This window comes from Heloderma suspectum, chromosome 1 (assembly GCF_057233095.1).
Source record: "Heloderma suspectum isolate Gila_16-S chromosome 1, 16-S_ref, whole genome shotgun sequence".
NCBI classification, from domain to species: Eukaryota; Metazoa; Chordata; class Lepidosauria; order Squamata; family Helodermatidae; genus Heloderma; species Heloderma suspectum.
The window spans coordinates 165,926,814-165,954,590 of NC_139458.1; the positions used below are offsets into that span (position 1 = coordinate 165,926,814).

The 27,777-nt window shown below is 42.5% G+C and overlaps 1 protein-coding gene across 1 annotated transcript in view; it reads right to left on the reverse strand.

Annotated features, from left to right (window-relative positions):
* LRP1B (LDL receptor related protein 1B) overlaps nt 1-27,777 on the reverse strand; it is a 1,474,154-nt gene that overhangs the window by 142,650 nt on the left and 1,303,727 nt on the right. The window contains exons 62-66 of the mRNA XM_084809602.1: nt 21,703-21,891; nt 18,290-18,438; nt 12,873-12,966; nt 7,797-7,913; nt 5,223-5,342 (exon numbers count right to left, since the gene is read on the reverse strand). Of these exons, the coding sequence (XP_084665728.1) occupies nt 5,223-5,342; nt 7,797-7,913; nt 12,873-12,966; nt 18,290-18,438; nt 21,703-21,891 (669 nt within the window). The remainder of the gene's footprint in view (nt 1-5,222; nt 5,343-7,796; nt 7,914-12,872; nt 12,967-18,289; nt 18,439-21,702; nt 21,892-27,777) is intronic.

Here is a 27,777-nt window from a genome sequence, read left to right on the forward strand (position 1 = left end):
CTGTCTCCAACCTCAGATCCAGGAATCCAAAATATCCTATGGCCCTAGATACTGTCTAGGGGCCATAGGATTGCTCCCGTTTTTCACGCACATTTGGAAAACTAATTAATGTACAGAATTTATCTAGTCCCATGGAAGTTAGTGGCAATCATCACCCCTTACATCAATGAACTGCATAAATTATAAAGTTTGGTGAAAAAATATGAGCTGTCTGATATGAATTTACTGACAAATCCTACGTCCCTGCTTACCATAGGGAGGGAGAAAATCCTGCTCACTTGACTGGTAGCGTACCGATCAGGCTCATCACCAGACGAAGCCATAATTCAAGCTCTGCACCTAGAGCAAATCATGTGTAGCCAGAGGTGGGGAGGCAGGTCATCAGAGCTGACTTGAGATGGAACTTTTTCTCTCCAATATCTTGTGATGGCATAAATAGCAGCAATGGCTAGGGCTGGGCAGGTGCCCCCCATATGGGTTCTCTGGGTGCCTGCCCAGTCTCCGTTCACACACACCCAGACCCGCGCTTGAACTCCCCGCCGCTCACTGAGCTGCGAGCACTCACCTGCAAACACCTGTAATCTTGCAAATATGGGCGATTCACACCCCATTGTGCTTATATGCAAATATGCACATTTTCGTGATCGCCATTTGTTTTCTTCAAAAAATGTCGATCGTGGAGCTCAACGAGGCCTCTTGGGTGAGTGCGGGTGGCTCGGCGAGCATGGGCAGGGGGTGAGCAGGTCCAGGGACTCGGTGAGCATGGCTCGGGGACACGGGCCAGGGGGTGTTCGACAGGATTCCCAGATGGAATCGGTCCCCCATGCCATCCCTAGCAATAGCAATGGCTTTTGGTACTGCTGTCACCAACATCCGCAGCACCTCAGCTTTGACACTTGTTACTGTGCTACGGATAAAGGCTAGCCACTGGGTAATGGAGCTGGGAAACAATTTTATCCACATTCTTGATCGGTCTCAGTGATGTTGAGGTTTTGTCTTCCTCATAGCAAGATGTGTGGTTTTCTGTTTGATTGCAATGTTATTATAAGTCCTCGCTTCAGCTGCTTGAGGTATTGGGCCAGATCCATAGCAAAGTAGAGGCGGGCTCACTGGGTGATACCCTCAAAGGATCTTGGGATATCAAGGCCCTAGTCAGGCTCAGAGGATGACATTCCTGCCACACATCCAAGTCACAGGAATAGTCTACAGTATCAGTTCATGCTGTGGTGGGATTGAGATTTCTGCCACACCATCAACCCTACCAGGATGTGTGGTGTATCAGTCAGTAGTTGGGCTATCCAGTGTTTGGATCTTTGCCCTATGCTACACCAAACTCTGGCAGCTGTAACCAATAAAGGTTGTGTTTCACCCTGTTGATTATTTTATTTGCCAATTGTGCATCTCTAGGATTTTGGAAGAATCTGGTTGGGTGATGGAGCTCGATGAACTTACGTTGGCTTAGCCCCCCAGACTCCATTCTGTGTTTCACCAGCTGACCTGACTCAGTGCACAACAAACTTCCCCAAATACTGTTTCGGTGTGTAAAAAAAGCTTTTGCATGAATTCCAGCTGTAAATCATACAAATTTGCATAATTTGCGCAGTTTTCAGCCATAATTTGTGCAGCTCTCTATTTGTGCAAATTACAGCCAAGACAAAAAAATGTGTTAAAATCCCCAGAACTTGGGGAAACCACTTACAAAAACAAGTCAAGTTGGACACGTCACTGAAGTCCAGCGAGCCCCCCAAAAGGCTGGATTTCCTGGTGACAGACATCCCTACACTAAGGACATTACCAACATGTCCCTACATTGATGGACATCCCTATGCATCTCCCTCAGTTGTATGATAACCTTTATTGTTGGGACAACCAGATGTACATACAGTATTCTAAATGTATACTGATATACATTTAGATATAAATCTAAATGTATAATCTAAAGTTTAAAGATATAAATGTTAAATCTAAAGATATAAATCATGGCACTAGGATGGTTGTTGTTTTATTTTCAACCCCTTTCCTAACAATTCTTAAAACTTAGGCTGCAATCCTATGAACTCACTGAACTTCTAAGTAGATGTTCTTAGGACTGAATTGTTAAATTACCTTTAACTGCCATGGCAAACTGAAATAAACATTTTATTGAGCTTTCTGCTGTGACCCATCTTTCTCTTTCTTGAGTAATCGCACTGAGTTTTTCATTGAGTAGTTCAGGGTCTGTCAACATTTTTGCCCCATTACTTTATACACATACTGAATCTACCATTCAGGTGCCCATTCACTCAGTTCACAGAAATCTTTTTGGAGATTATGGTTAGCTTTGACTTCATCTTAGCTTTTTTAATGTAATAATTTATTCAAAAACAACACTATCATTTCCAATTCAGCAAATGATGTAGGCAATTTAAATAAAGGATGCTAGTAATGACAAAATATATCACAGCCAGAGCTATACATCAAATATTCAACTTAGAAATATAACAGTTCAATCCTAACACCCAGATATGCTGACTGGCGGGAGTACATATGCTGAACATGTCTTCCTGTGTTGGTAGAGATGAGCTCCATCTTTGGGTGGGGGGGAGCACACCAAGGCCCAGTAATGCTCATGGAAAGCTCCTTGGGCATAAGGTTACTGGCAGTAGGTGTCTGTGCTGGCAGTATCTAGCAGAAGACCCTGAAACATGGCATTCTGGGAGCAGTGTGGCTTTGGATTCAACAGACACAGAGCCATTCCATTTCCCTTTGGAGGAGAAAAAAAGAATTCCGAGATCTGCTGGAAAAAACTGGTGAAAAATCTCCCCACCTCCTGCCTTAGCCACTTGTGTTCAGCTAAGGCTAGGGATGCAATGGTGGCCCCATAGAGGATCTCCCCATCATGCCACTTCAGGATTGCTCTGTAAATCAAGTTCCCAATCCAGTTATACTTGGTGATACAGCATCCTTTAAATTCAAATTAAAATCAAGTTTAGAACTCAGCAATAATAAAATAAGGTATAAGGGGACCACTTATCAATAAAAAATTATTTCAGTTTTGTCAATTGTCTCTAGTTCTTACATAACTAGTCAGTTTCACATTCATTGATGAAATGTGCCATATTTTTGCTATCTGTGAAGTCACATTTGGGATTTCATGTAATTTACGTTGCTTAGAATCCACTATTCTGGCCGTTGTTGCCATGTAGCTATTCAATGGTATGTTCCCTTTGTGTTGCACCTTTCAAACATCTCAAAAGGAACAGTAGTGGATCTAATCTTATGGAGTAACCCAAGATGTTTCCATTATGATTTTTAGTTTTACGCTTTTGCTAGTAATGTTTTTCCAAGCATTTCCAAAGCATCGATTGTAATTCTTATTAATTTTACATATTGTCATAGGGTTCATTTTAGAGCACTTTCCCCCCCTAATAGTCATACTTGAAGAAAAATTATATTCACTTGACAATAGAGGTTCACTTGGATATTACCTGCGACATCCTGAGCGCATTTTACTACAAATCTTTAACCTGTCCCATTTCTAGGGATGGCGGAGAATTTCTCCACGAATCTGAGGGAGGCCAAATGCCAATGCATTCGGCCCCCCAAAATTGGCAGTGAAATTCTCCACCCCCCCCCCCCGGGATGGGACTTACCTCCCTTGAATGTCCCTCTCGGCGGCGGGTCCCGGCGGCGGTTCGGCAGTGGTTCGGCGGGAGCGGCGGCCAGTCTTCCAACTGGCTGCCGCCGCCGCCATTACAAAGTGAATGTAAAACACACACACGTGATAGGCTACATAATGATTTACGTAGCCTATCACGGCTAGATTTCCAAAGTCAGCCGTGATAGGCTATGTAAATCGTTACGTAGTCTATCACGGGTGTGCGTTTGTTTGTTTTTTTACTTTCCTTTTTTATTTTGCAATGGCGGCGGCGGCGGCCGGTCAAAAGACCGGCTGCCGCCGCCGCCCCCGCCGAAATGTCCCCGAACCGCCGCCGGGACCCGCTGCTGAGAGGAACATTCGCACGAGGTAAGTCCCATCCTGGGGGGGGGGCAGGGGGCTGGTGGAGAATTTCACCACCAATTTCGGGGGGGGCGAATGCATTGGCATTCGGCCTCCTGGAGATTCGTGGAGAAATTCTCTGCCATTTGCGTTCCTTATTTGGGCCCGGGTAGTCTACGTAAAGATTTACATAGACTACGGCGAAAATAAGGGCAACGCAAATAGCGTTGCCCTTATTTTCACCGTAGTCTACATAAATCTTTACATAGACTACCTGGGCCCAAATAAGGAACGCAAATGGGGGCACCCATGGGCGCCGCCATTTGCGCACGCGCTTTTTTTTTTCCCCAAAGTCACCCATGATAGGCTACGTAACGATTTACATAGCCTATCACGGCTGACTTTGGAAATCCAGCCGTGATAGGCTATGTAAATTGTTACGTAGCCTATCACGTGTGTGTGTGTGTGTGTGTTTTTACATTCACTTTTTTATTTCACGGCCGTGGAGACGGGGCGCTTCTCCCCAGCCTGAATTTCGGCCGGGCGAGGCAGGGCGCCTCTCCCCCTGGCCTGAATTTCGGCCGGGCAAGGCAGGGCGCCTCCCCCCCCCGGCCTGAACTTCGGGGGGAGAACCGAAGCGCCTCCCCCCCACCGTGAAGCAAGCTGCGGGACCAGGTAAGTGACTTTCGTACATCCCTATGACCATTTCACATTCATATTGTAACAAAATTTTAATTTTGGGTTGGTTTTTAATGTTTATTTCCTTTTCAAATTCTGTTAATTCCCTCAGTGGATCAATTTTAAGTGTGTCAAGTATAAAAGCTCTGATTTGAAAATACTCTAATCATAATGGGCCTTCCACATTCCATTTACTTTTAATTTCATTATTAGTTAAGATCCTATTATTTACCAATAAATCATTCTATCGTGTGTGTGTGTGTGTGTGTGTGTATATATATATATATTCTTCCACTGATAGAATCTAGAACTATTTTTATTAAATCTACTTTATTAATCTGAACCATTTGGAATTGGTTCATCTGCAGCTTGTCTACCCCACATTTACCCACAACTTAATAGCATTGGTCTCAATCCTTGAAGATCCCACTGTGTACTTTCTTCAGCTGTGAAAGGAGTCAGTTTACTACTAGCTTCTGCTTTCTGTTTTATGTGCAGGTAGTCATGTCGACTAAGTGTGATGAGGAGATTTTGGAGTGTCTTCATGAATAACAAAACTACTTACGACAATCTCTTTCATCTTCTTCATCACCACAATCATCCTGCCCATTACACCTGAGATTTATTGGAATACACTTCTGAGTCTTGGTGCACTTGAACTGACCCGACAGGCAAACATGTGTATCTGGAACAAAAAACTCTATCTAAGTAAAAAAAAAAAAAACTCAGCAGATGATTCTCATTTTGTATTATTTAACTGAATTAATGTTATTTTTATGTTTTATTCATTCATTGATATATAGCATCTACTACAACAAAAAAGAATGAATATTTAGAAAAATGTTCACTTCTAACCTAGTACTAGTGGAGAAAGTACAAAAGTTGTTGTTGTCTCACTAGTAGTTGTGTGTTCTGCTAAGTGTTGTGCAAGGGCTAGCAGAACAGCTAGTACAACTAGTGCAAGCAACACCTAATATAATGAAGTTGAAATGAACTCTGAATTGCAAAAATGAAATCAAAGGGCAGTATCCAAGCCGACATGAGCGCTAATGTAAATTATATTGCACTAGTGTAAGTGATCTCTATAGGAATGGTAATAGCATTAGCTGGTGTGACAGGGTTCTTCAAGTAATGCTGTTGGCTCTGCACTAGAAGTCGATTATGCTAGCATAATGTAGTTTATGTTAGCTCTAGTGTCAACCAGGGATGTCGGAGGAATCCATTTGGGGAGTTTTTGCCAGCTTGGCCCTCGGACTCTGAGCTTGTGTGACAAACTCACAGTTTTCTGCATTTAAAAAAATATGCACAAATCCTGATTCATGCATAATCGTGACTATAACTATTTACAGAAATTGCGATTTGCACAAAATAGTGACCATAAATAGCACAATTTGCAAAAATTTGCATGCCTGCATTTTTGTGCAAATAGTGCTATTTACAGACATGATTTTGCACAGATAACTATTTCCGTACACAGTTATACCTGTGATTTTATACCTGCGCAAATTGGGACTCATGTATATTTTTTAAAAAGTGGAAAAGTTCCCAAGTTTTGGGAACTGACCTGCTGCTCACCTTGCAAATGCACACCATGGAGATCTGTCGAGTCAAAAGCAAACAGGATTTCTCCGTGATGGCCATCCCTAGTTTCAACTTGATTACTGCCCGAAGTATTGGATTTGACACTTGCACAATTGAAATGGGATTTGCAAGGAAAGCATTGCACTAGTGGAATGACACCATTGGATACAACCATAATCTTGTACAGAACTATTACCATATTTCAGAGTCTAATACCTCACAAAGAGAAACCAGTAAAACTATTATAGTATCTTTTCCTGAACTTTCTTGATATATGCCAGTATTCAATGTAATATTGTGTAGGTGGGGCCATTACAGCCTCTACATGTGCAGTATTACATTTACATAAGTTCCCAAGTCACCATTTTGCAAAAATAATAATAATGGTGACCACAGGAATGACAGGCACTGGGGAAAGGCTCCAGATAGGTGCCAGAGGCTGGGCGAGCATGGGGGGGCACACGCAGGTCTGGCAGAGCGTGAGTGGGGGTAGTGGCTGGGTGGGAGCCCAGAGAACCCTGACCTGGGCTGGGGAGGTCCATCCATTCCTAGTTACATATCAATTTTCTCTAAGACAGTAGATGCCCGTATCACCTAGCAAACATGAGTGGTGAAAGACAGCATCCCTGTCTTGACATCCAGCTTAGAAATAGATAACCATATCCATTCATCATTTACCCTGTAGTATATTAGGGTGAGATATTTTATGAAATCATCTCCCAAACCAATTATCTTAATCATCTCCCAAACTTAATTATCCTTAAGCCTCAAACATTACTGCCAGTCTGAAGGGCCATAGGATTTCTCGGTTCCCAGGAACCGAGGTCTAAGTCAGCACTCCGACCACAGTTGCCAAGAGCCATGCTCCCTGCCCCCTTTCCCGCAACCTCGTAGGCTGTATGGTTCTCCTCTGTCTCTGCGCTCAGAAACGGAGAACGGTGTGGGCGAATAGGGGGCGTTCCTGGAGGCAGGGAGGGGAAGAGACTGCGGAAGCCACTTATGCGGCTTCCTATGCACTATGTAGCCTCCCGCCGCCCCCGCACTCAGGTGTGCCCAGGCCAGACAGCCAAAATCAGCCATCAAGCCACAAAAGCAGAGCGGTTGAAGCGCAGAGGAGAGGATCCCCTCTGTGCGCCACCTGCCCTGCATAGGATAGTCAGCCTTAGGTAATGAATTTTAAATACCTAAATGTGCTACAGATGATAAAGCATATCAGATTTCTTTCTCTTTTTTTGCCCTCATTAGGTTATATCAGGGAAATGGGGTATCTGTGCCTCTTAGAATGTTGTGCTGGGATATTTGTGCGGCTCCACTTCTTCCACACCCTGTAAGATCCCTTAAACAACATTTCTGTATCATAAGCAGGACTGTCTTCATGCTGGTGTAATGGAGGCTAAACCAACCCCTGAACAGCAAATGGGACACACTTATACAGAAAAAACAATATGACTAGACTAGAGCCCACTACATAACTCTGTACTGTGATGTGTACCAGACCATATATAGACAGTATCAGACTCTCAAGGGTATTTTTCTTTGATGTCATATAATCACCTACCACAATTTAGTTCGTCTGAGTTGTCTCCACAATCATTTTCTCCATCACATATGAAGGCTGGTAAAACACAGAGTCCAGTACCACACTGAAAACGTCCTGGTTGACATTTAAATTCAGCTGGAAAATGAAGCAAGTGTTGAACAGCTGCATATGTTGGTAATAAAATTAAATAAGTGTTTTTCTAACATTCAGAATATTTCTATGCTATGAAAAACGATTTCTATGCTGTGAAAAAAGCCGGCAAATCAAATATTTTTAGCAATAAATAGCGATTTAAAAGTGCCTGTGTCTCAGCCCAATTAAGTTAATGAAAATTCTCCCTTCTAAGTCACAGTGGCTTTTAATCAAATACATATAAAATGTTTTGCAATAAACAAGAGAGAATGCCTTTACACTGTAATTTTAAAGCAACAAGATAACTATCAGTATTATCCCAGAGATTCTAAATTGCTAGTCTTTTTCTCAATAAGCAATTAAATGTATTTCCCCTTATACCAAAATAAATGGTGTCAGCCAGATTATTTTCTAGTTCCAACTCACATCTACACCTTTTCCCTACAATTATATAGTATCTAAGCATAAGGAGTGGAATCTAACTGCATGTAAGCTGAATTTCTCAGTTAACGGTAAAGTGTACAATTTCCTGCATTTTGACATGTTGTGGGGTATTCGACTGAATGTACATATCAGCATAATTACTGCAGTTGAAGCTGCAATCCTATACAAACTTACCTGAGTCTAAGACCCATGGAACTCAAAGGAATTTATTTCTGAGTAAACATGCCCAAGACCACTCAGTGTATTATTTAATACACTAGTAATGAGTATATCTCTATGCTAATACTGACATGTAAATCACAAGTATCTTCTAGGCAGAAACAAGCAAGAGTACGATCTGAAATTACTATATGTTTCACTAAGTGAAGAACTAAAACTAAGTTCATTTTCTTAAATGAAAGCTTTAAGAAAATATTCTCTCAAAAATTGTAAGGGATGGTTCCAACAGTTCTGTCTGCAGCAGTGGTGAGGAAACTTAGGCCCGGGGGTCAAATCCAGATGGTCGTGCCCCCTTGTCCCAGCCCCACCCCCTTTTCCCCAACCATTGATCATTTGGTAGTATCCTGGCATTTGTGCAGTTCCCCCCCCCTTCTAAAATGTTGACCCCCCCTCCGCAAGCTTAGTTACTGGCAAGAAGAGCTTTAAGCTGCAATATGCTGGCGTGTGTGTGTGTGTGTGTGTGTATGGGTATGTGTGTGTATGTGTGTGTGTATGTGTGTGTAATTTTGCCTTTGACCCTGCCCCCTTTGCCTTCAATCCTGTCCACCACTAGAATGCAGCCCCCAGGAGCTTCTCCAAAACTCAGTTTGGCCATCAGACTGAAAAAAAGTTTCATCCTTGGTCTACAGTATGGATCTGTGAAGCCCCTCTCTACCCTAAACGTTAGCATAAGTGAGCTCTATTTGTTCTTTATCAAGCGATGACATAATCCTCTCTAAGTAGCAAGCCACTCTTCATGGGTTACCACCATCCTTGCTTCGGTTTCCTCTGTGGCAGAAGAGGGCAATACACTTCAGGAATTTGGCAGAAATATTAGAGATTTGTTGGTCCTGTGGAAGAAGGGCATTTAAGAGCAACTAGTTCTCCCCCAAGTAATCCAGTCCTTAACAAAGAAATCAACACTCACTCTAAATCTCAAATTAGTGAGGGAAATAGAAAGTGATTGGATAAGTCTTGTTATGGCAGGGAAAAGAGGTCAGTGGGATTAAATCATATATAGTAACCTGGAAAGTCAACCTCTACTTCCCCACATCTATTGACATACTATACCTACCTTCCTCTAAGAAGACTTCTTACCTTTAGGAAAGGGGATTACACACTCATCTCAGCATCCCATTCTGCTTCTGCTGCAACTGCTGCAAACATTTTACTGGTTCCAGGGGAGGGGCTGCAGGAGAGCATTTGATAGTTGCCTAGTAATTGCCCGACATACTTCCAACATAACCTGTTAGTGGTTGGGGAATATGTTGAGTGGTTACTAAGCAATCACCAAGTGCTTTTTCCTTCCCTCCCTGGAGCAAGCAAAACATCCAGTTTGGGGAGCTTCTGTAATGGCCATGGTAAGAAAGAGACCTTCTCGGGATCTTGTCTTGCTTCTGCTGTTTGTACTTTAGCCCAAGCACCTCCCTATATACTGATATAAAACCTACTGGCCTAGTTTTCAATAAGTGGCAAGGAAGAGAGGGAAAAAAGGTGCACCAATGCAAATCATGTATAGCAGAGAGGGTTCAGCTATGAATTACCATGGAGGAAATGCAAGGCTATGCAGTGGTGCTATCATGAAGAATTCAGCTTCTGTCTCAGTGGAGTTAGGTTGATGACTATTGTTCGGAGATAATATATATTTTATGAAGACCTAGAAGAATATCTTCAGTCAGACCAGTAGCAACCTAATAAGAACTTAACTTCAAACCATTGTGGAGGTGACACAGCAGGTGCTCCCAGATTCAGTTTCTAGTTCTTCAGTTAAAAGGATCTCAAGTAGGCTAGGAAAAACCTCTGCCTGAAAACATGTATGATCAGAAAGCTGGGATAGTTAAATCAAAGGTCTAACTCAGCCTAATGCAATCCCAAAGGTACACACAAATGATAAGAATCAGTATTGCAATTTGGAAGAGGAGTAAACCAACAGTTGGCTCTACATGAGACACTCCATTAACATCCGATGTATGAAATGAAATAGTACAGGAAACACTCAGGCTGTTTTAGAAGTTGTCACAAGAAAAAAGTACTGCTACACTGAGGTAGGGAGGTTGGAGGAATCTGGTTAGGGGTTGGAGCTCGATGAGCTTTCGTTGGCTCGGCCCCTTGGACTCCATCCTATCTTCTGCCAGCTGGCCTAACTTGGTGCACAACAAGTTGGGCCAGCAGGTGGAATTTCCATAAATTATTATGTTTTGCATAAAAGAACATTTTCACAAATTATGGCTGCACAATACATAAATGGGCATAATTTGCACAAATTTCAGCTGTAAATTGTGCAAATTTGCATAATTTGCAGAAGCAAGCTGAGTCAGGCATGCCACAGAAATCTGGCAGGCCCCAAAAGGGCCAGATTTCCCAGGGACAGACATCCCTACATTGAGGACATCACCAAAACTTGTTAAGAACCTTAACAGCTGGTTCATTGTTGCAGCTTATTCTGGAATGTCAGTTACGGGTGGAAAAAGGAGAAAAATAATAATCCTCGGCTGGATCTAGGCTTAGCTATACTTAGAGTAGACCCACTGAAATCAATGGGACTCAAATTAGTTATGACTACTATAACTAAGTTTCAATCCAACCTATGTATATTTTGAGCAAGACCATGATCCATGGACCATGTGTCTAACAGAGAGATTCTTTGACAGAAACCCATCATGCTATATGTGAAACCACTTTGAATCAGAGGGGACTTCCAAAAGTGGATTGTAATATCACATGGGCGTCTCTTGTTCAAAGAAAAATCCTACTACTCTTGGGGCAGACATAATAATCGAGAGATTGAGAGAGAGAGAGAGAGAGAGAGAGAGAGAGAGAAATAATATGCTTGCAGGCAGTCCAAATCAAAAGCAGGAAAGTGCTAGAACACCTCCAGAAAGGTATTCCGGCTACTTCAACTATGGCAAACCTCCAGGAGGGTTGGAGAGGTGGAATGCACAACAGCATTGCAGCCATTGAGCATGCTTCTCTACCTGCCTTTGCTGTTTGAACTGGTCTTATGCAATGTACAGTCAAGAAGGCACTTTCTGTTGATGTTAAAGGTTTAGAGTTAGGCCTTCTCTAAAGTACGAATTGTGGCCAGAAAGATACAGGAAACCAATGCAGATCCTGGAATTCGCATGTATAAGTTAGCAAAGCAAGTATAATGGCAAGAAAACATAAATGATAATATGGTTTCAAAAGCTGCTGGTAGTGGAGGCAGAATTACAAATCATACCTGTGCAGAAAACTCAACAGGCAAAGCAAAAGCTGATACTGTAGAAAGAGGGATATTTCTAATCATCTGCAAACTAAGGCTGCAATCCTATCCATACTTCCAAGTAAACATGCTTAAGATTGTGCTGCCAAGGGGGGATTTACAGAAAGGGGAAGAAAGTGTAGGTTGCTAATGCCAAGTACAAAGGGATTAAAATAAAAACTATTGCAAAAAGAGTAAGCAAAGTGTTTCTAAATCTGCACAGATCAACAATCAGCAAAACTGTTATTTAGAAGACTCTATAGGCATCTCCTTCTTTTTAAGCTTTCGTTAAAAGTCTGGAAAACAATCTGTTGAAATGAGATGCTTTAAGGATGTCCTATTTAAGGACATCCTTAAATAGATGATCCATTCAATTTTTACTTTGTGCTGACAGAAGTAGTAACATAATTTTTGGAACTGTGTGATTCAATTGAATTCTAGAAGATTCAGCTGATTAAAGGTGAACTTTCTTATTTTTGTAGCAATGTGCCAGATACAGTATCTTCTAAAGGGAAGATACCTTTTATTCACTTGTCATGGCAAAATCATATCAGACATTCTGCCACCTGCTGAGAGCATTGTTTACTTCAAGTGTTCTGAACTCTGAGAAGACAAGTATTGTGACAGCTGCATGAACTATGAGAAGCTATCCAAGTATCTACTGGTTTTAAAGCACATCCATGACACTGCTACTATGCTACAGATGACATTTAGCAGCAGTACGTCTTATAAAATAACTTGTGATTCTTAGACTCCTGCCAATCTTCTTTTGTATATTTGTAAAGCTATAATATAAAGAAAGGGGACATTAGGAAATTATCTAGACTGTGAAACATGCCAAATTGTAATAGAAACGCCTGGGATAAGTTCTAATGCTGTAAGAAGTTATTTTAAAGGTGTTTGTTCACTGTATAGTAATATTGTACATTTTATATTTTAATATATAGAAATCAAGCCAGCGTTTTTTTAAAAAATCTCAAATTTTTAACAATTTGTATATCACTCTTATTGTATGAAAATGAGCAATGACACTATCTGTAACACAGCATTTCTAAAATACTGTATACATTTATACTTACGACATTCTTCAGGTTCATCTGATCCATCCCCACAATCATCTACAGTGTCACATTTCCACCAGAACGGAATACATTTGTCAGTTTTGCAACGGAACTGCAGGAGAAAGGTATTGCAGAAAAGGCCTTATAATAATAGTAATATGTTTTATTGAATTAGCATGAATGTTTTATGCAAATAAAATATAAGAAATCAAAGTCAAAAACAGAATTTGGAACCTGCTGCTCCTTGAAATTTGTTTTAAGTTGCTATTTTTAAAAAGTCAACTCCCATTTTTGTATTTCTTCATCAACTCATCCTTTTAAGAATACAGTTCTATTGAGTTTATGTCAGTAACTGTGTCCTATGTTACAGCGTAAATAATTGTGTTCACTAGTGGCAACATAGACCAGATATAATGGCTTGGATTCATAAGTGTGTTTTCGTGAATAGAAAGAACTTCTGCTCGCATGGGGGTCCCCATTCTGGGGCAATTCCCACTTGCTGCTAAAGACCCCATGCCTTGCTATTCCTCAACCTCAAGAGCAGATGAGAGTACAGAAAGAAAGAAGGTATGGAAAGCCCTATTCCACCAACAGACCATCAGAAATTAGGATCCAAGTCAATGCATTCAAATCGCCCTCCAGGGATACCTACAACCAGCCAATAGCGGCAGCAGAGAGGAGAAGCTTTGAAGAACAAAGGAGCAAATGCAGAACTTCATTTGCTCCTTCTTAGCTGTTGCACTCTCTTCTATATTATTTTATATTATTTTACACCTTTATATTTTTAATATGTGCCTGGGTAACTTAGGGGGGCAAAGGTGTGCCCCCATAACTGTGGTCACGGTTAGGGGGAATTATAGCAGACTGTGGTCATGGATAGGGGGAGGTATGGCAGGGATTAACAGGCCAGTTGAGGAGAACTGGGGCTAGATACCTTATGTTATGGTTCCTCCCCAAACCAGATGGTTCCTGGTGGCCTTACCAGCTTGCCCTCAAGTCTGGTGGTTCAGCTGCTGAATGCCAGTTCAGTCCAAAACAAAATCTCCCTCATCCATGATTTGATTGTGGATGAGGGGGCTGACCTGGTATGACCTGGGTGGGGGAACTGGGAGGGGTTACTCTCTCCCAGCTGTGCCCTCCTGGGTACTCGATGCAGCAACAACACTGACTCGAGAATCATGGTAACGCTATACCTCGTAGGACACACAATGGCATTTGTTGCAGTAAATTGGATAATGTGGAATAAACAGCAGGAGGAAATAACACTTCAAAAGTGGTATATCAAATGTGTAATGTGCCCCAACAATTATAAGTCCACTTCAATACCATTATAAAGCAGTAGTGTAGGTCTACTAAAGAGGTCTACTAAAGAGAATAGGGAAGACCCACAGATCAGTTAGATATGAGCTCACTAATATTCCTCATGAATATGCAGTGGAGGTGAAGAATAGATTTAAGGGACTAGATTTAGTAGATAGGGTCCCAGAAGAACTATGGACAGAAGTTCGCAACATTGTTCAGGAGGTGGCAACAAAAAACGTCCCAAAGAAAAAGAAAACCAAGAAGGCAAGATGGCTGTCTGCTGAGACACTGGAAGCAGCCCAAGAAAAAAGGAAAGCAAAAGGCAACAGTGATAGGGGGAGATATGCCCAATTAAATGCAAAATTCCAGAGGTTAGCCAGAAGAGATAAGGAGTTATTTTTAAACAAGCAATGCACAGAAGCGGAAGAAGATAATAGAATAGGAAGGACAAGAGACCTCTTCCAGAAAATTAGAAACATTGGAGGTAAATTCCAGGCAAAAATGGGTATGATCAAAAACAAAGATGGCAAGGACCTAACAGAAGCAGAAGAGATCAAGAAAAGGTGGCAAGAATATACGGAAGATCTGTATAGGAAGGATAATAATATCGGGGATAGATTTGAGGGTGTGGTCAGTGAGCTAGAGCCAGACATCCTGAAGAGTGAGGTTGAATGGGCCTTAAGAAGCATTGCTAATAACAAGGCAGCAGGAGATGACGGTATCCCAGCTGAACTGTTTAAAACCTTGCAAGATGATGCTGTCAAGGTGATGCATGCCATATGCCAGCAAATTTGGAAAACACAAGAATGGCCAACAGATTGGAAAAGATCAACTTATATCCCCATACCAAAAAAGGGAAGCACCAAAGAATGTTCAAACTATCAAACAGTGGCACTTATTTCACATGCCAGTAAGATAATGCTCAAAATCTTGCAAGGTAGACTCCAGCAATTCATGGAACGAGAATTGCCAGATATACAAACTGGGTTTAGAAAAGGCAGAGGAACTAGAGACCAAATGGCCAATATCCGCTGGATAATGGAGAAAGCCAGGGAGTTTCAGAAAAACATCTATTTCTGTTTTATTGATTATTCTAAAGCCTTTGACTGTGTGGATTATAACAAATTGTGGCAAGTTCTTGGAGGTATGGGGATACCAAGTCATCTTGTCTGCCTCCTGAGGAATCTGTATAACAACCAAGTAGCAATGGTAAGAACAGACCATGGAACAACGGACTGGTTTAAGATTGGGAAAGGAGTATGGCAGGGTTGTATACTCTCACCCTACCTATTCAACCTGTACGCAGAACACATCATGCGACGTGCTGGGCTTGATGAAGCCAAGGCTGGAGTTAAAATCGTTGGAAGAAACATTAACAATCTCAGATATGCAGATGATACCACTTTGATGGCTGAAAGCGAGGAGGAGCTGAGGAACCTCATGACGAAGGTGAAAGAAAAAAGTGCAAAAGCTGGGTTGCAGTTAAACCTAAAAAAAACCCAAGATTATGGCAACCACCTTGATTGAGAACTGGCAAATAGAGGGAGAAAACATGGAGGCGGTGACAGACTTTGTCTTTCTAGGCGCAAAGATTACTGCAGATGCTGACTGCAGCCAGGAAATCAGAAGACGTTTACTCCTTGGGAGGAGAGCAATGACAAATCTTGATAAAATAGTGAAGAACAGAGACATCACACTGACAACAAAGGTCCGCATAGTTAAAGCGATGGTATTCCCCGTAGTAACCTATGGCTGCAAGAGCTGGACCATAAGGAAGGCTGAGCGAAGGAAGATAGATGCTTTTGAACTGTGGTGCTGGAGGAAAATTCTGAGAGTGCCTTGGACTGCAAGAAGATCAAACCAGTCCATACTCCAGGAAATCAAGCCAGACTGCTCACTTGAGGGAAGGATATTAAAGGCAAAACTGAAGTACTTTGGCCACATAATGAGAAGACAGGATACCCTGGAGAAGATGCTGATGCTAGGGAAAGTGGAAGGCAAAAGGAAGAGGGGCCGACCAAGGGCAAGATGGATGGATGATACCCTGGAGGTGATGGACTTGACCTTGGGGGAGCTGGGGGTGGCGACGGCTGACAGGAAGCTCTGGCGTTGGCTGGTCCATGAAGTCACGAAGAGTCGGAAGCGACTGACCGAATAAACAACAAAGTGTAGGTCTAGCCACAGCTCCCCTCCCCAAAATACAATCTTATCGGTGATGAAATAAAAGCTTCTATTTTAATATTTTCTGTGTTTCTGAAATTACACCATGGCCCACACTTGTGCTTTTTCACATTGCCCTCCAAACACCTCCCCTTTTTGGTATTTTTACATAACATAACATTTTAACGTAACATCCAGCCTGAAGAAGAATGTCGGGATTTGACCTGGCCCAATAGGCCCTACAGCCTGCTTTAGATTTAGTCAGCATAATGTAAAATCCAGTACAGCTGTGGGAAGTTAGTAGCCATGGGAGCTTGTCTGCTATTTACAGGAGAAATCAGGGGTGAACTTCAAAAGAGCAAGATGCCTTATCAGAGGAACTGCAAACTCTGGCCTTGAGATCGGTTCTGATTTATTATATGAGAAATCTTCTATGGGAACCAAGCACAAGGGAAAGAGGGCAGTTTAGGGGTGTCTCAACTTTCAGCATCAGCTTGAGAGCACAGAGCAAAAACACCCTGTTTTAATGTAGTGTTTGCTGATGGGTCCAAAATCCCTTGTCAGAACAGAATAATGGAATAATTATTTGGGTGTGTAAGTCCTACCAGCACCACTGGCTTGCACTGTCCCTGATTATTATGATGCTTTGTCCCTTCTACAAACAGCCTCTCCCTCCTGTCCTGCTTATGCACAAAGAACTCTGGGATTGATAGTTTTTTTAGAGAGCATGTCACACAGGGATGCACAAATCTCTCTTGTCTCTCAAACTATAAGACCCAGTTTAATTGCATGAGCTCACTCTCAATTTAGAGAAGGACCTGGGTCAGCAATTCACTGTTCAGAATCTTGCTTGTTCTGCTCTGATACTACTTCTGATTGGCTCCAGGAAATCTCACACGATCTTGTCTGCCTAGAATCATAGAAGGTACATAGAAATTAAGTTTCCATAAATATCCCAAACATGATGTACAGTTAAGGCTCAGATTTTTCCCCTAGTGGGGTTGCAGCCTGGACTGGATCTCTGGGCCCTGGTGAAGTGTAACCTTCCCCAGCCCCATGCTTGGCCTTGTATGGAAACATATATGAATATAAGGGACATATAGATCTTTCAGTGTTGAACACATGTATAGCACCACAAACTGAATTTGCCAATTTGATAAAAAGGAATTAACATCCTTTGAAAATGACCAACAATGCTATTTATTCATTGCTACTTAGAACTGTTACAGCTGAAGGTGAAATTATATATAGGAGGGGGAGTGAAAAAGCTGGGAGAGAGAGAGAGAGAAGTGAATCTCTCTCTCTCTCTCTCTCTGTGTGTGTGTGTGTGTGCATGTGCTCTTCATGGCATTTTGGGGCTGATTTATATCGGCACATATGTGAGCATTATTTTCAGTTTATCAGTACATCGTTACACAACCTCCCTGTGATATCTGCTTGAGACATGTCTGGAACAGGTGTAGTTATGAGTAACTGAGTTCAAAAGAGTTGAAAGGGGGGGATGTACTCAATAGAAAACAGATTTATTTATGAATGTTCACCAACAATTGAGAAAGGGAATGGTGTACGGACATTTTTAGTCAACTGAAGGGGATTATATTGTACCTGTTAAAGAAAGACACATCCAGGCTTTTAAAAATGTAAGGAAAATCAGTGGGAACATTTATTGGTTATATAATGTCAAAGGCAAACTTTATACCATAATTTTAAGAAAATTAACATAATTAATTAAAAAATCAATAAACATGAATTAAAATTAAGGCTACAACCCTTTGTCCACTTTTATTGGCGTAACCTCCACTGAACACATCAAGGACTTACTTTTGAGTAAACATGCATAGGATTAAGCATGCTGATGAGTCTCTAAATTCTGGCATGTTTACTCTGTTTCAAAACCTCTGTTTGCTATATTTCAAAACCTCTGAATACATGAAAAGAAACCTCAGCTCTTACATTATAAACAATATACTTACTTGACTGGCTGTGCAATTTGATAAGCAGGTCTTATTATCTGCAGCAAGGTAAAAGTTGGTGGGACAGGCACAAATGTGTGTTTTGCCTGGGGCTAGGAGGCATAGGTGACTACAGCCACCATTAGTTAATGTACACATATGTTTAGGCACTATGAATGCAAAAGAAGAGCAATTAAAACATACTAATATGACTCACAGAAAAAGCATCATATTTAACATTTCCCCCTTAGAGATACTTCTGGCAAGCAGAGCTAACTCAGCATGCTTAAAAATGAATTTGCAATAAAGTAAAAGCAAAGGCTATGAACAAATGATGAAGAATGAAATGCCTTTAAAATTTATTTATGTCAACTATAAAATATGGTTGTTAAAAAATAAAAGCATTTTATACTATGTCAAACTAATTCATCCAATTGAGCAATACTAGGGAGGGTGTTGGGTGGAGACACATTGGAGGTACCGCCGTCCCAGAAAGAGTTTACAAGATGTATGACCTAGGTTGTTACATCAGTTACAGTGCCTTGCATTCACCCCCCACCCCTTCGCCTTTTCCACATTTTGTTGTCTTACAACCTGGAATTAAAATTGATTTAACTGGCATTTTTACCATTTGATTTACACAACATACTTAACACTTTGAAGGTGCAAAATATTTGTATGGCATTTATTTTAAAATATTTTAACTGGCATTTATTGGTTGCATTAAGTATTCACCCGCTGGAGTCAATACTTGGTAGAAGCACCTTTGGCAGCAATTACAGCCATGAGTCTTTTGGGTTAAGTCTCTACCAGGTTTGCACATCTGGATCCTGCAATTTTTGTCCAGTCTTCTTGGCAAAATCGCTCAAGCTCTGTCAGGTTCAATGAGGACCATTGGTGAACAGCAATTTTCAAGTCTTACTACAGATTCTCAATCTGATTGAGGTCTGGCCTTTGAATGGGCCATTCTAAGACATTCAGGTTCTTGTTTTTAAACCACTCCCGAGTAACTTTGGCTGTGTGTTCAGGGTTATTGTCCTGCTGGACGGTGAACCTCCACCCCAGTCCCAGGTCCCTTGCAGACTGAAACAGGTTTTCCTCTACAACTGCCCTGCATTTGACTCCATCCATGTTGCCCTCAATCCTGACCAGTTTCCCAGTCCCTCCTTATGAAAAGCTTTCCCACAACATGATGCTGCCACGCCACCACCAAGCTTCAGCATGGGGATGGTATTCTCAGGGCAATGAGCATTGTTGGCTTTTCACCCCACATGGCATTTTGCAGTAAGGCCTTGAAGTTTCACTTTGGTCTCACCAGATGAGAGAACATTTTTCCACATGTTTGCTCTCCTCCGCACATGCCTTTTGGAAAAATCCATACAGGATTTGATATGGTGTTTTTTGTTTGTTTTTTCAGCAATGGCTTTCTTCTCATCACTCTTCCATAGAGCCCAGTTTTGTGGAGCATCCGAGTGATAGTTGTCCCATGGATGGTTTCTCTCATCTCAGTTGTGGATCGCTCCAGCTCCTTCAGAGTTACCATTGGCCTCTTGGTTGCTTCTCTGACTAATGCTCTCCTTACCCAGTCACTGAGTTTTGGTTAGGGGTGGACAAAAGTCACTTACCTGTCCTCGAAGGACGTTCGCGGTGCGGGGGAGGCGCTTCGCTGGTCCCCCCGCGAAGTTCAGGCCAGGGGGGAGGCTTCCCGCCTCGCCCCGGCCGAAATTCAGGCCGTGGGGGAGGCTTCCCGCCTCGCCCGGCTGAAATTCAGGCTGGGGAGGAGGCGCCTCGCCTCACCCGGCCGCGAACGCGAAAGTTAAAAAAAAAAAAAAAAAAGCCCCGATAGGCTACGTGACGATTCACGTAGCCTATCATGGTTAGATCTGCAAAGTCAGCCGTGATAGGCTACGTTAATCGTCACGTAGCCTATCACGGGTGACTTTAAAAAAAAAAAAATCGCGTACGCTAATGGCGGCCCCCATAGGGAGCCGCCATTCGCGTTCCTTATTTAATCGCTGTAGTCTACGTAAATGTTTTTAATACGTAAATGTAGTCTACGCAAATAGCGTTGCCCTTATTTTCGCCGTAGTCTACGTAAATCTTTACGTAGACTACAGCGACCAAATAAGGAAGGGGAATGGCGGCTCCCTATGGGGGCCGCCATTATCCGTACACACTTTTTTTTTTTTTTTTAAAGTCACCCGTGATAGGCTACGTGACGATTCACGTAGCCTATCACGGCTGACTTTGCAAATCTAGCCGTGATAGGCTACGTTAATCGTCATGTAGCCTATCAGGGGGCGTTTTTTTTTTCTTTCATTGCAATGGCGGCGGCGGCAGCCGGTCGAAAGACCGGCTGCCGCTCCCGCCTCGCTCGAACACCCGCCAAACCGCCGGCCGGACCAGCCACCGGGAGGGACATTCAGTGAAGGTAAGTCCCGTCCCGGGGGTGTGCGGGGTGCGGGGGTGTGTGCGGAGGATTTCTCCCCGAAACTTGTTCGGGGGGCCGAACACGTTGGCGCTCGGCCCCCCGAAGTTTCGGGGAGAAATTCTCTGCCATCCCTAGTTTTGGTGGGCAGCCTTCTGTAGGGAGGGTCATGGTTGTGCCATATTCTTTCCATTTGGTAATAATGGATTTAATGGTGCTCCAGGGGATGTTCATAGTTTGGGATATTTCTTTTTATAACCCAACCCTGATTGGTTCTTTTCCAGAACTTTATCCAGGACTTGGTTTGATAGCTCCTTAGTCTTCATGATGCTGGTTGTTTAGATATGCTCTCCAACAAACTCTGGGGCCTTCCAGAAACAGGTGTATTTAATCTGAGATCATGTGACACTTGAACTGCACATAAGTGGACTCCATTCAACTAATTATGTGACTTCTGAAGGCAGTTGGTTGCATGAGAGCTTATTTAGGGGTGTCACAGCAAAGGAGGTGAATACTTATGCAGTCCAGACTTTTCAGTTTTTTATTTGTAAATCATTTTGTAAAATATGTAGATTTCCCCCACACACACACTTTGACATTATGGACTATTTTGAGTAGAACAGTGACATGAAATCCTGATTAAATCCATTTTAATTCCAGGTTAAAACAAAATGTGGAAAAGTCAAAAGGGGGGTGAATACCTTAGCAAGGCATTGTACGTGATGCTGCTGCCTTCACCTCTATCTAGGATCTACTACAATTGTTGAGGGAGAACCTAGGGGGCTGAGTAGGATAATGAAGGCTACTTATGTGATCAACACTTCTAACAGTGTCAGGCCTTCATTGAGAGTAATATTACTTTTTACTCTTTTCCTCTCATCTATGTTTGATTTCTGCAACATTTTGATATATAACTACTTAAGTTTGTTGCTAAGCAAAACCTTTAAAACTCTAATGAAGTAAAAACAAAAATGTGCTTGATTGAATGCATGCAGAAAATATTTACCATCCGGTTGTCTATATGAATGATACACTTCAATATCAGTTATGGCATGCCATGAGTTAATCAGTGATACTTTATCTGCACCGGAGGTTTTATGGGCACGGTTGACTGTCTTGGTTTTTCCATCAGTCCAGTATATGAAGTCTTCGAATAAGGTGAGAGCAATCACACCTAGAATATGTTGATTAGGAACTGCAAGAGAACAAAAGATTAATGTTCAGTTTTGGAAAACTGCCAGTTAAAATATCCCATGCATGCTGCACAAGCTGACAAAGACAATGACTGCATAACTTCTTGTGAATAATTGCTGTGATAAGCGGTCAAGTCTGGAGGCTCTTTGTTACTGTAGCAGCCATATCGGGGGTCAGACTAAGTAGCCTCATGCAGTCTCATGCTTCATGTTCTTGCTGAGCTCTTTCTCCCTTGAATATATTGTTGTAAGCTGACGAGACACAGGAATTCCTTATCTTGTCAAAGGTCATACAGTTGTATATCTTGTTCTCTGCTGTTCTCTTCTGTTCTCTCCTTATCATGGCTACCCTATAACCCAGTTCTTGTATTATAAACAATAGTGCTAGGAGAAAAAATGTTGAGGACTGCAACCCCACGCGGGAGGGGGAGGAGGAGCCGTTTCATATGTGTCACAATGTCTATAAAACCAATGTGCTGATGTATTTCGGGGCTTCTGGCTCTTTGGAAATGATTCCAGCCTTAAGCCTGCGCGTTAAATAAAGAATCTCTTTTTCCTTCACTCCATGGTCTCTCTGACTCTGGGTTCTGCAACATAAATGGTGCCGTGACTCGGATGTGGCAGGCTCTGAGCCAGACAGGTGGCAGTTGCCTGCTCTTGATCGCCGCACCGGGAAGACGAGCTCGGCGCATGCCTCCCTTTCTTGGCGCCACCGACCTTTTTGTCGAGTGAATGGGAGAAAGCCTGCACCGGGATCGCCCAAACGGTAGCGAGCAGCAAGAGAACCTTGGGAAGAGGAGGAAGGAACTTGAGCCCTGCCTGTATCGCAGCTGCAATTGAGTTGAAACCCACATTGGAAGCCTTCAGGAGAAAGGCAAGTATATGGGAAAAAGAGGGCCCCGCCTTTAGGGAGAAAGGCCACTGGGCAGAAAAAAAGAGGGCCCCGCCTTATGAAGAAGGTCAGTGTTGGTGGTATACGTATACAAAAGAACCTACTCCTTGCGGGTAGAAGGGGGGCCTGATCACACCCCCGAGTGGGCGCCAGTACCCAGCACGCCAGTACTCAGTAGGAAGCTAAGGAAGCTGGGGAAGCCGTTTTCCGCTCTGGTAAAAAGTGGGAAAAGTGGGTGGCAGGGACATATGGATGCAGTGGAGAGAATGATGATTGTGTGAGTGGCTACTGCGGTTTCTGAAGCATACCGTTGACCGTCCGGGTGCCCAGGCCAGTAGCAAAGTGCGTGGTGTGTAAAATCCTCTTGTGTCGGCCAGTGAGACCCCTTACTCACTGACCAATTCCCATTCCCTAATTGTGTCTGTCTTCAATTTAGGAGGGAGGCTATGGGTGGTGGGGGAAGCAAACCTTGCACCCCTTTGAGATGTATGTCAAACAAAGAAGGAAAAAGGTTTTTTTAAAAGATTCAGAATAGAGAGAGAAAACAGCAAAAAGCTCAAGGTCGAGCTGACAGGAAAAAAAAGAACAAGATCTGAGGCTGTTAATTAGAAAAATGTTGCAGGACAGTCTGGCTTTTAACAAAGCGTGGGAGCGTGAGAGTGTAAGGCCGAAGAAGTAGCTGTTAGCCTAGCGCGCTGAGAGAGGGGGGGCAGGAAAATTGCCCACAACGTTCTGAGTTGTGGAACATCATCACCTCGCCTAATTGAGATGAAATCCCTAAGAAATGGAAACTGAAAATGAAGACCCAGAAGATGAAGGCAAAATAGAAAATAAAGGTGAAGAATCAGCCCCCAGAGCACAGGCTAGACCCCTCTTCGAGTGGAAAGTGTGCCATAAGACTGTCCCAAAGCAGAATGAAGCAGAGAGACCACGTTGAAGATCTCTGTCAAGGTAACCGTGTTTAGCTTTGAACTGTGTTAGAATTGCATAGAGCCTGTAGCTACTGACCATCGGCTATATGATTTCTAAAGAGCGTAACCATTAAGCTTTTGCCGTGGGATTCCCTGCAATGAAGAAATCTCACTGATTTGAGTGTCCAGTGTTACACTGCCTAAGTGTGTGTGCTGAAGAGACCGAGAAACCAGACAGCATGTTCCTGGCCAAGCCAAAATCACGCTACTACCATGCTCCTGAAAGCTGCAATAAACTGTGTAAGCTGGGAGACCCAACCTGATTGAGAAGAAAAGAAGATATTGGAGCAACTGTCTTAAAAAACAATGAGATCTGTGTAGCTGGCTGGCTGACGCTGTCAGTGATGTTACAACTTTAAATTAAGACTGTTTTCCTGTTTGAGACCCCAGCGAAGAAAGCTGACACGAGTTATTTGTTGCCCGTGCCAAAGCAAGAATTTGGCTGCCCTGTACCTCATCGTGTCCTGTTTTAAGCTTGGGATTTACAAATACAAACAAACTGAGAAGCTTGCCTTTGAAGTCCTGCAAATCACCCCACCGCCTCCCCGAAGATTAATGGCTGCCTGAAAAATGCAAGTATAAGGCGATGCCCAGCACCTGAGTTTCGGCACTCAGTGTTTCAGTGCTTTCGTGTACCAGGTTAGAAGAGAAAAAAAAAAGAGTAAGTTTTTAAAATGTCTGTGAGAGAACCTGACAGAAGTAAAATAAAATTTACAGAAGAGTTGCCCAGGTTAAAGCGTCACGGCTAAAGAGCTGAGCTGTGCTGCTCTGTTTAGACAGAGGCCTTGCTAAAAAGTTAAAGGCCCTTGTCTGTCAGAAGGGGTGTAGGGCCACACTTTCCCTTTTTAAACTGATGCAAAAGTAGAGAGCCTTTGCTGGAAACATCGCATCTTCATTGCCCAGAGCCATCTCTGTTTGCTTCCATCAATGTCTGGGCTTTTTAGAGACACTCTGCACATGAACTAAAATTTTAAATTGTCAAAGACTTGCCATGGACAGTGCTATGAAGCTTTTGATAAACTTGAACTCTCATCGCTGTAGACCGTGTGTCTATGTTTGTAGTCAGCTCAGTGTACAGCAGGCTGAGTTTGATCTATAACTTTTAATTTCCTTCTGCCAGAACTCATGCAGCATAGAGTTGCCGAGGCAAAAATGGTGACCTAGAACTCCTTGCATGTGTGGGTATGCCCGTCCCTTGATTTTAATGAGCCCTGAGCTTTCAGCCAGAAGACCAGTATGATTGCTGGATCTGCTCCATCATGCCTTACCGTGCAAAAAGTGCTTTCCATTCATTGTGTTAAATTGCAGAAAAAGTTTGTTGTGTATATTTTATGATTTCTTAGATATCATAAAATATATGTGATATTTGCAGATTAGTGTTAGTTGCAACTCCAAATAATACTAAGTGTGGTTCCCAATGGATGACAAGGAAAGAAAGACAAAAGCAAGTAAAAAAGAAGGAATAGAGAAAGTAGCAGACAGAGAAGAGAGAGAAAAAAGAAAAGGCAAGAGGCAAAGAAAAAAAACATTTGTAGAAAAGAAGCGTGGCCATAGTTGTCCCCAGGATAAATTAAAAGCAGCTGATTGTGCCTGGAGCTTATTACCTGGGGTAAAGTAGCCACAATAATGTAATAGTTCTTTAAAATGAAGAAAATGTAACTAGAAGAAGAAGAAGAGCCTATCCCAAATGTGTGTCACTGGGACTAGTGTAAGGCAGAAAAGTTTAAGTAAGTGAGTTTAACTTGAAAAAGACAAATAAAGAGACAAGGCTGGTGCATGGAGCAGAAAGTTTTAGGTAAAAAGTTTGAAACATGATCTGCAATACAGGCAGATCAGCAAAGAAAAAAAAAGCAAAAGAAAGAGAAAAAATTTGTCTTCCCATACTAATGAATAAAAGTGTTATCAAGCACTTTAAGAAGCAAAGTTGTTTACAGGAAGCTGTGCCTGAGAACCAAACACTTCTAGCCTATGCTGAAAATGCTTGCTAGTGTTGTGCTGCCTCATGGGTAACATGTATGGTATAAAAACCCATTTAGCCCAATAGCTCGTGGTTCAGAGAAGCTGTCTGATCCAACCATTAAGTACGCCTGTGTGCTGTAAGTTACCCAATAAAGTCTCCTTGTAAGTAACCCCCCCCCCCGCTAAAATCCCAAAACACAAGTGGGGCTAGAGCGCCTCACCCAGTATCAAACCCTGCTGTTAAAAGCCGTAAAGGCAGGTATAAAGAAGTCAATTAATATGACCAAAGTGTCTAAAGTGCTGCAAGGTGCCACCGAGGCCCCAGAGCATACTTAGAGCGTCTTTCAAATGCCTATCGCCAGTATACCTCCCTCAACTCAGAGGCCCAAGAAGACATGGATGAAAGAAGAAAAAAGAAGAAGACCCGGCAGAGGCAGAAGATTCTTAAAAAAGAACCAGTGTGCCCAGTGTGGACAAGATGGACATTAGTGGCATGAATGCCCAAATAAAATAAATCAAATACACAAAAGAGAAAACCAAAGGGGCCAGAATGGGCGAAGAGGGAGACAGCTTGAGAGGGGCCGTGACATTGACTGTGAGGGGCCGTGACATTGACTTCATAATTGACACTGGAGCAGCATCAAAAGCAAGCAAACGTTAGCCTTAAACAAGAAGTTCAAACACTGAGCAAAGTTCTTCAAGCCCAGCGTCGCTTTGTCTTAAAAAATTAAGCCATTCCCATCACAGAAGCTCATCCTTTCCAACCAAGAGTTAAAGTATGAGTTGAAGAGGGAAAAATAACCCTTTGACTCCCAGATGGAGAGGACTGAAAACTGTCATACTTTCCACCACCGCAGCTATGAAAGCAGCTAGAGTTAAACCCTGGATACATTAGACACGAGTCAAGAGAGCGAGAGGGGGAGAGTAGACTTTAAACAGAAATTCTGAAAATCCTTTAAAAATCATTCTGAAAAAGCAGTAAGAAGACTCAGGCTAGACCTTACTGTGGACACACCGGGAGACTGTCCCCCTGCGTACGGTCAGACCTGCAACTGGAGAATTGAAGAAGGGGACTAGACCCTACTGCAGCTTGCCAGGTGAATAGCTGCCCAGCGTACGGTCAGATCCCAAAGAAGATCAAACATGTGTGTTGTAGTGTTAGTAGTGTTGCATTGTGTTTCCTTAATAAGGTGCAAAAAGGGGGGTCTGCCCCTGGAAGGAGAAGTTTGTCCCAGTGATTTGCTGATAATTACTGGCTTCACCTGGCTAACATCACGAAAGTAAAACATTTTTGTTTGCCAAGAGGTATACCTGCAAACAGGCTTATTGGCTCTTGCCTAATACCTGTCTGTAGACATCCTGGGAAAATTAAAAAAGATACCATGTTAAGAGTTTATGGTATAAGTTTAACTTATTCCCAAAATGCTAATTGGGGCATGGTTGCAAAGATCCTACCCCCTACAGAGTTCACTCTACGCACCCCCATCATTGCTGAAACAAATGCTACATGTGCACGAATGCTTAATTGTCAAAATTTTTCCAGAAAATATAAAGCTATCCCTAGCCCCCTTCCACTGTAATAAAGTTCAAAACATATCTTTTAATGATGCCCACATGCTTTTGCCTCATGGATGGTTTTAGACATGTAGTTCCCGCACTTGGTCATTCATTCCTGCCAACTTGTCTAATAACCACCCATGTTGCCTCAGCCGCCAATTGAACTGGTGCCAATTCTTCCCCTGTGGCCCGAGAAAATCCGTCGACGGCAGCCTTGAGCACTCCAACTAACTAAAAATTGTAATAGTCATGTGCAGTTATATTTTGACTCAGAAAAATTGGCCTTAGCAATGTCACTGGTTGGGGTTCCAGGTTTAGCCTTGGCTAATGGTCTAAAGAACAACTGGTTAGCTTGCAGCTTAGCCAAAAGCATAAATGCCACCTCACGAGCATTGTCATTGTTAAATAAAGAGTTGCGTGATCTAAGAGGTGCAGTTCTAGAAAATAGAGCTGGTATAGATTACCTCTTCCTTCTTCATCATTTAAGTTGTGAGACACACCAAAAGCTC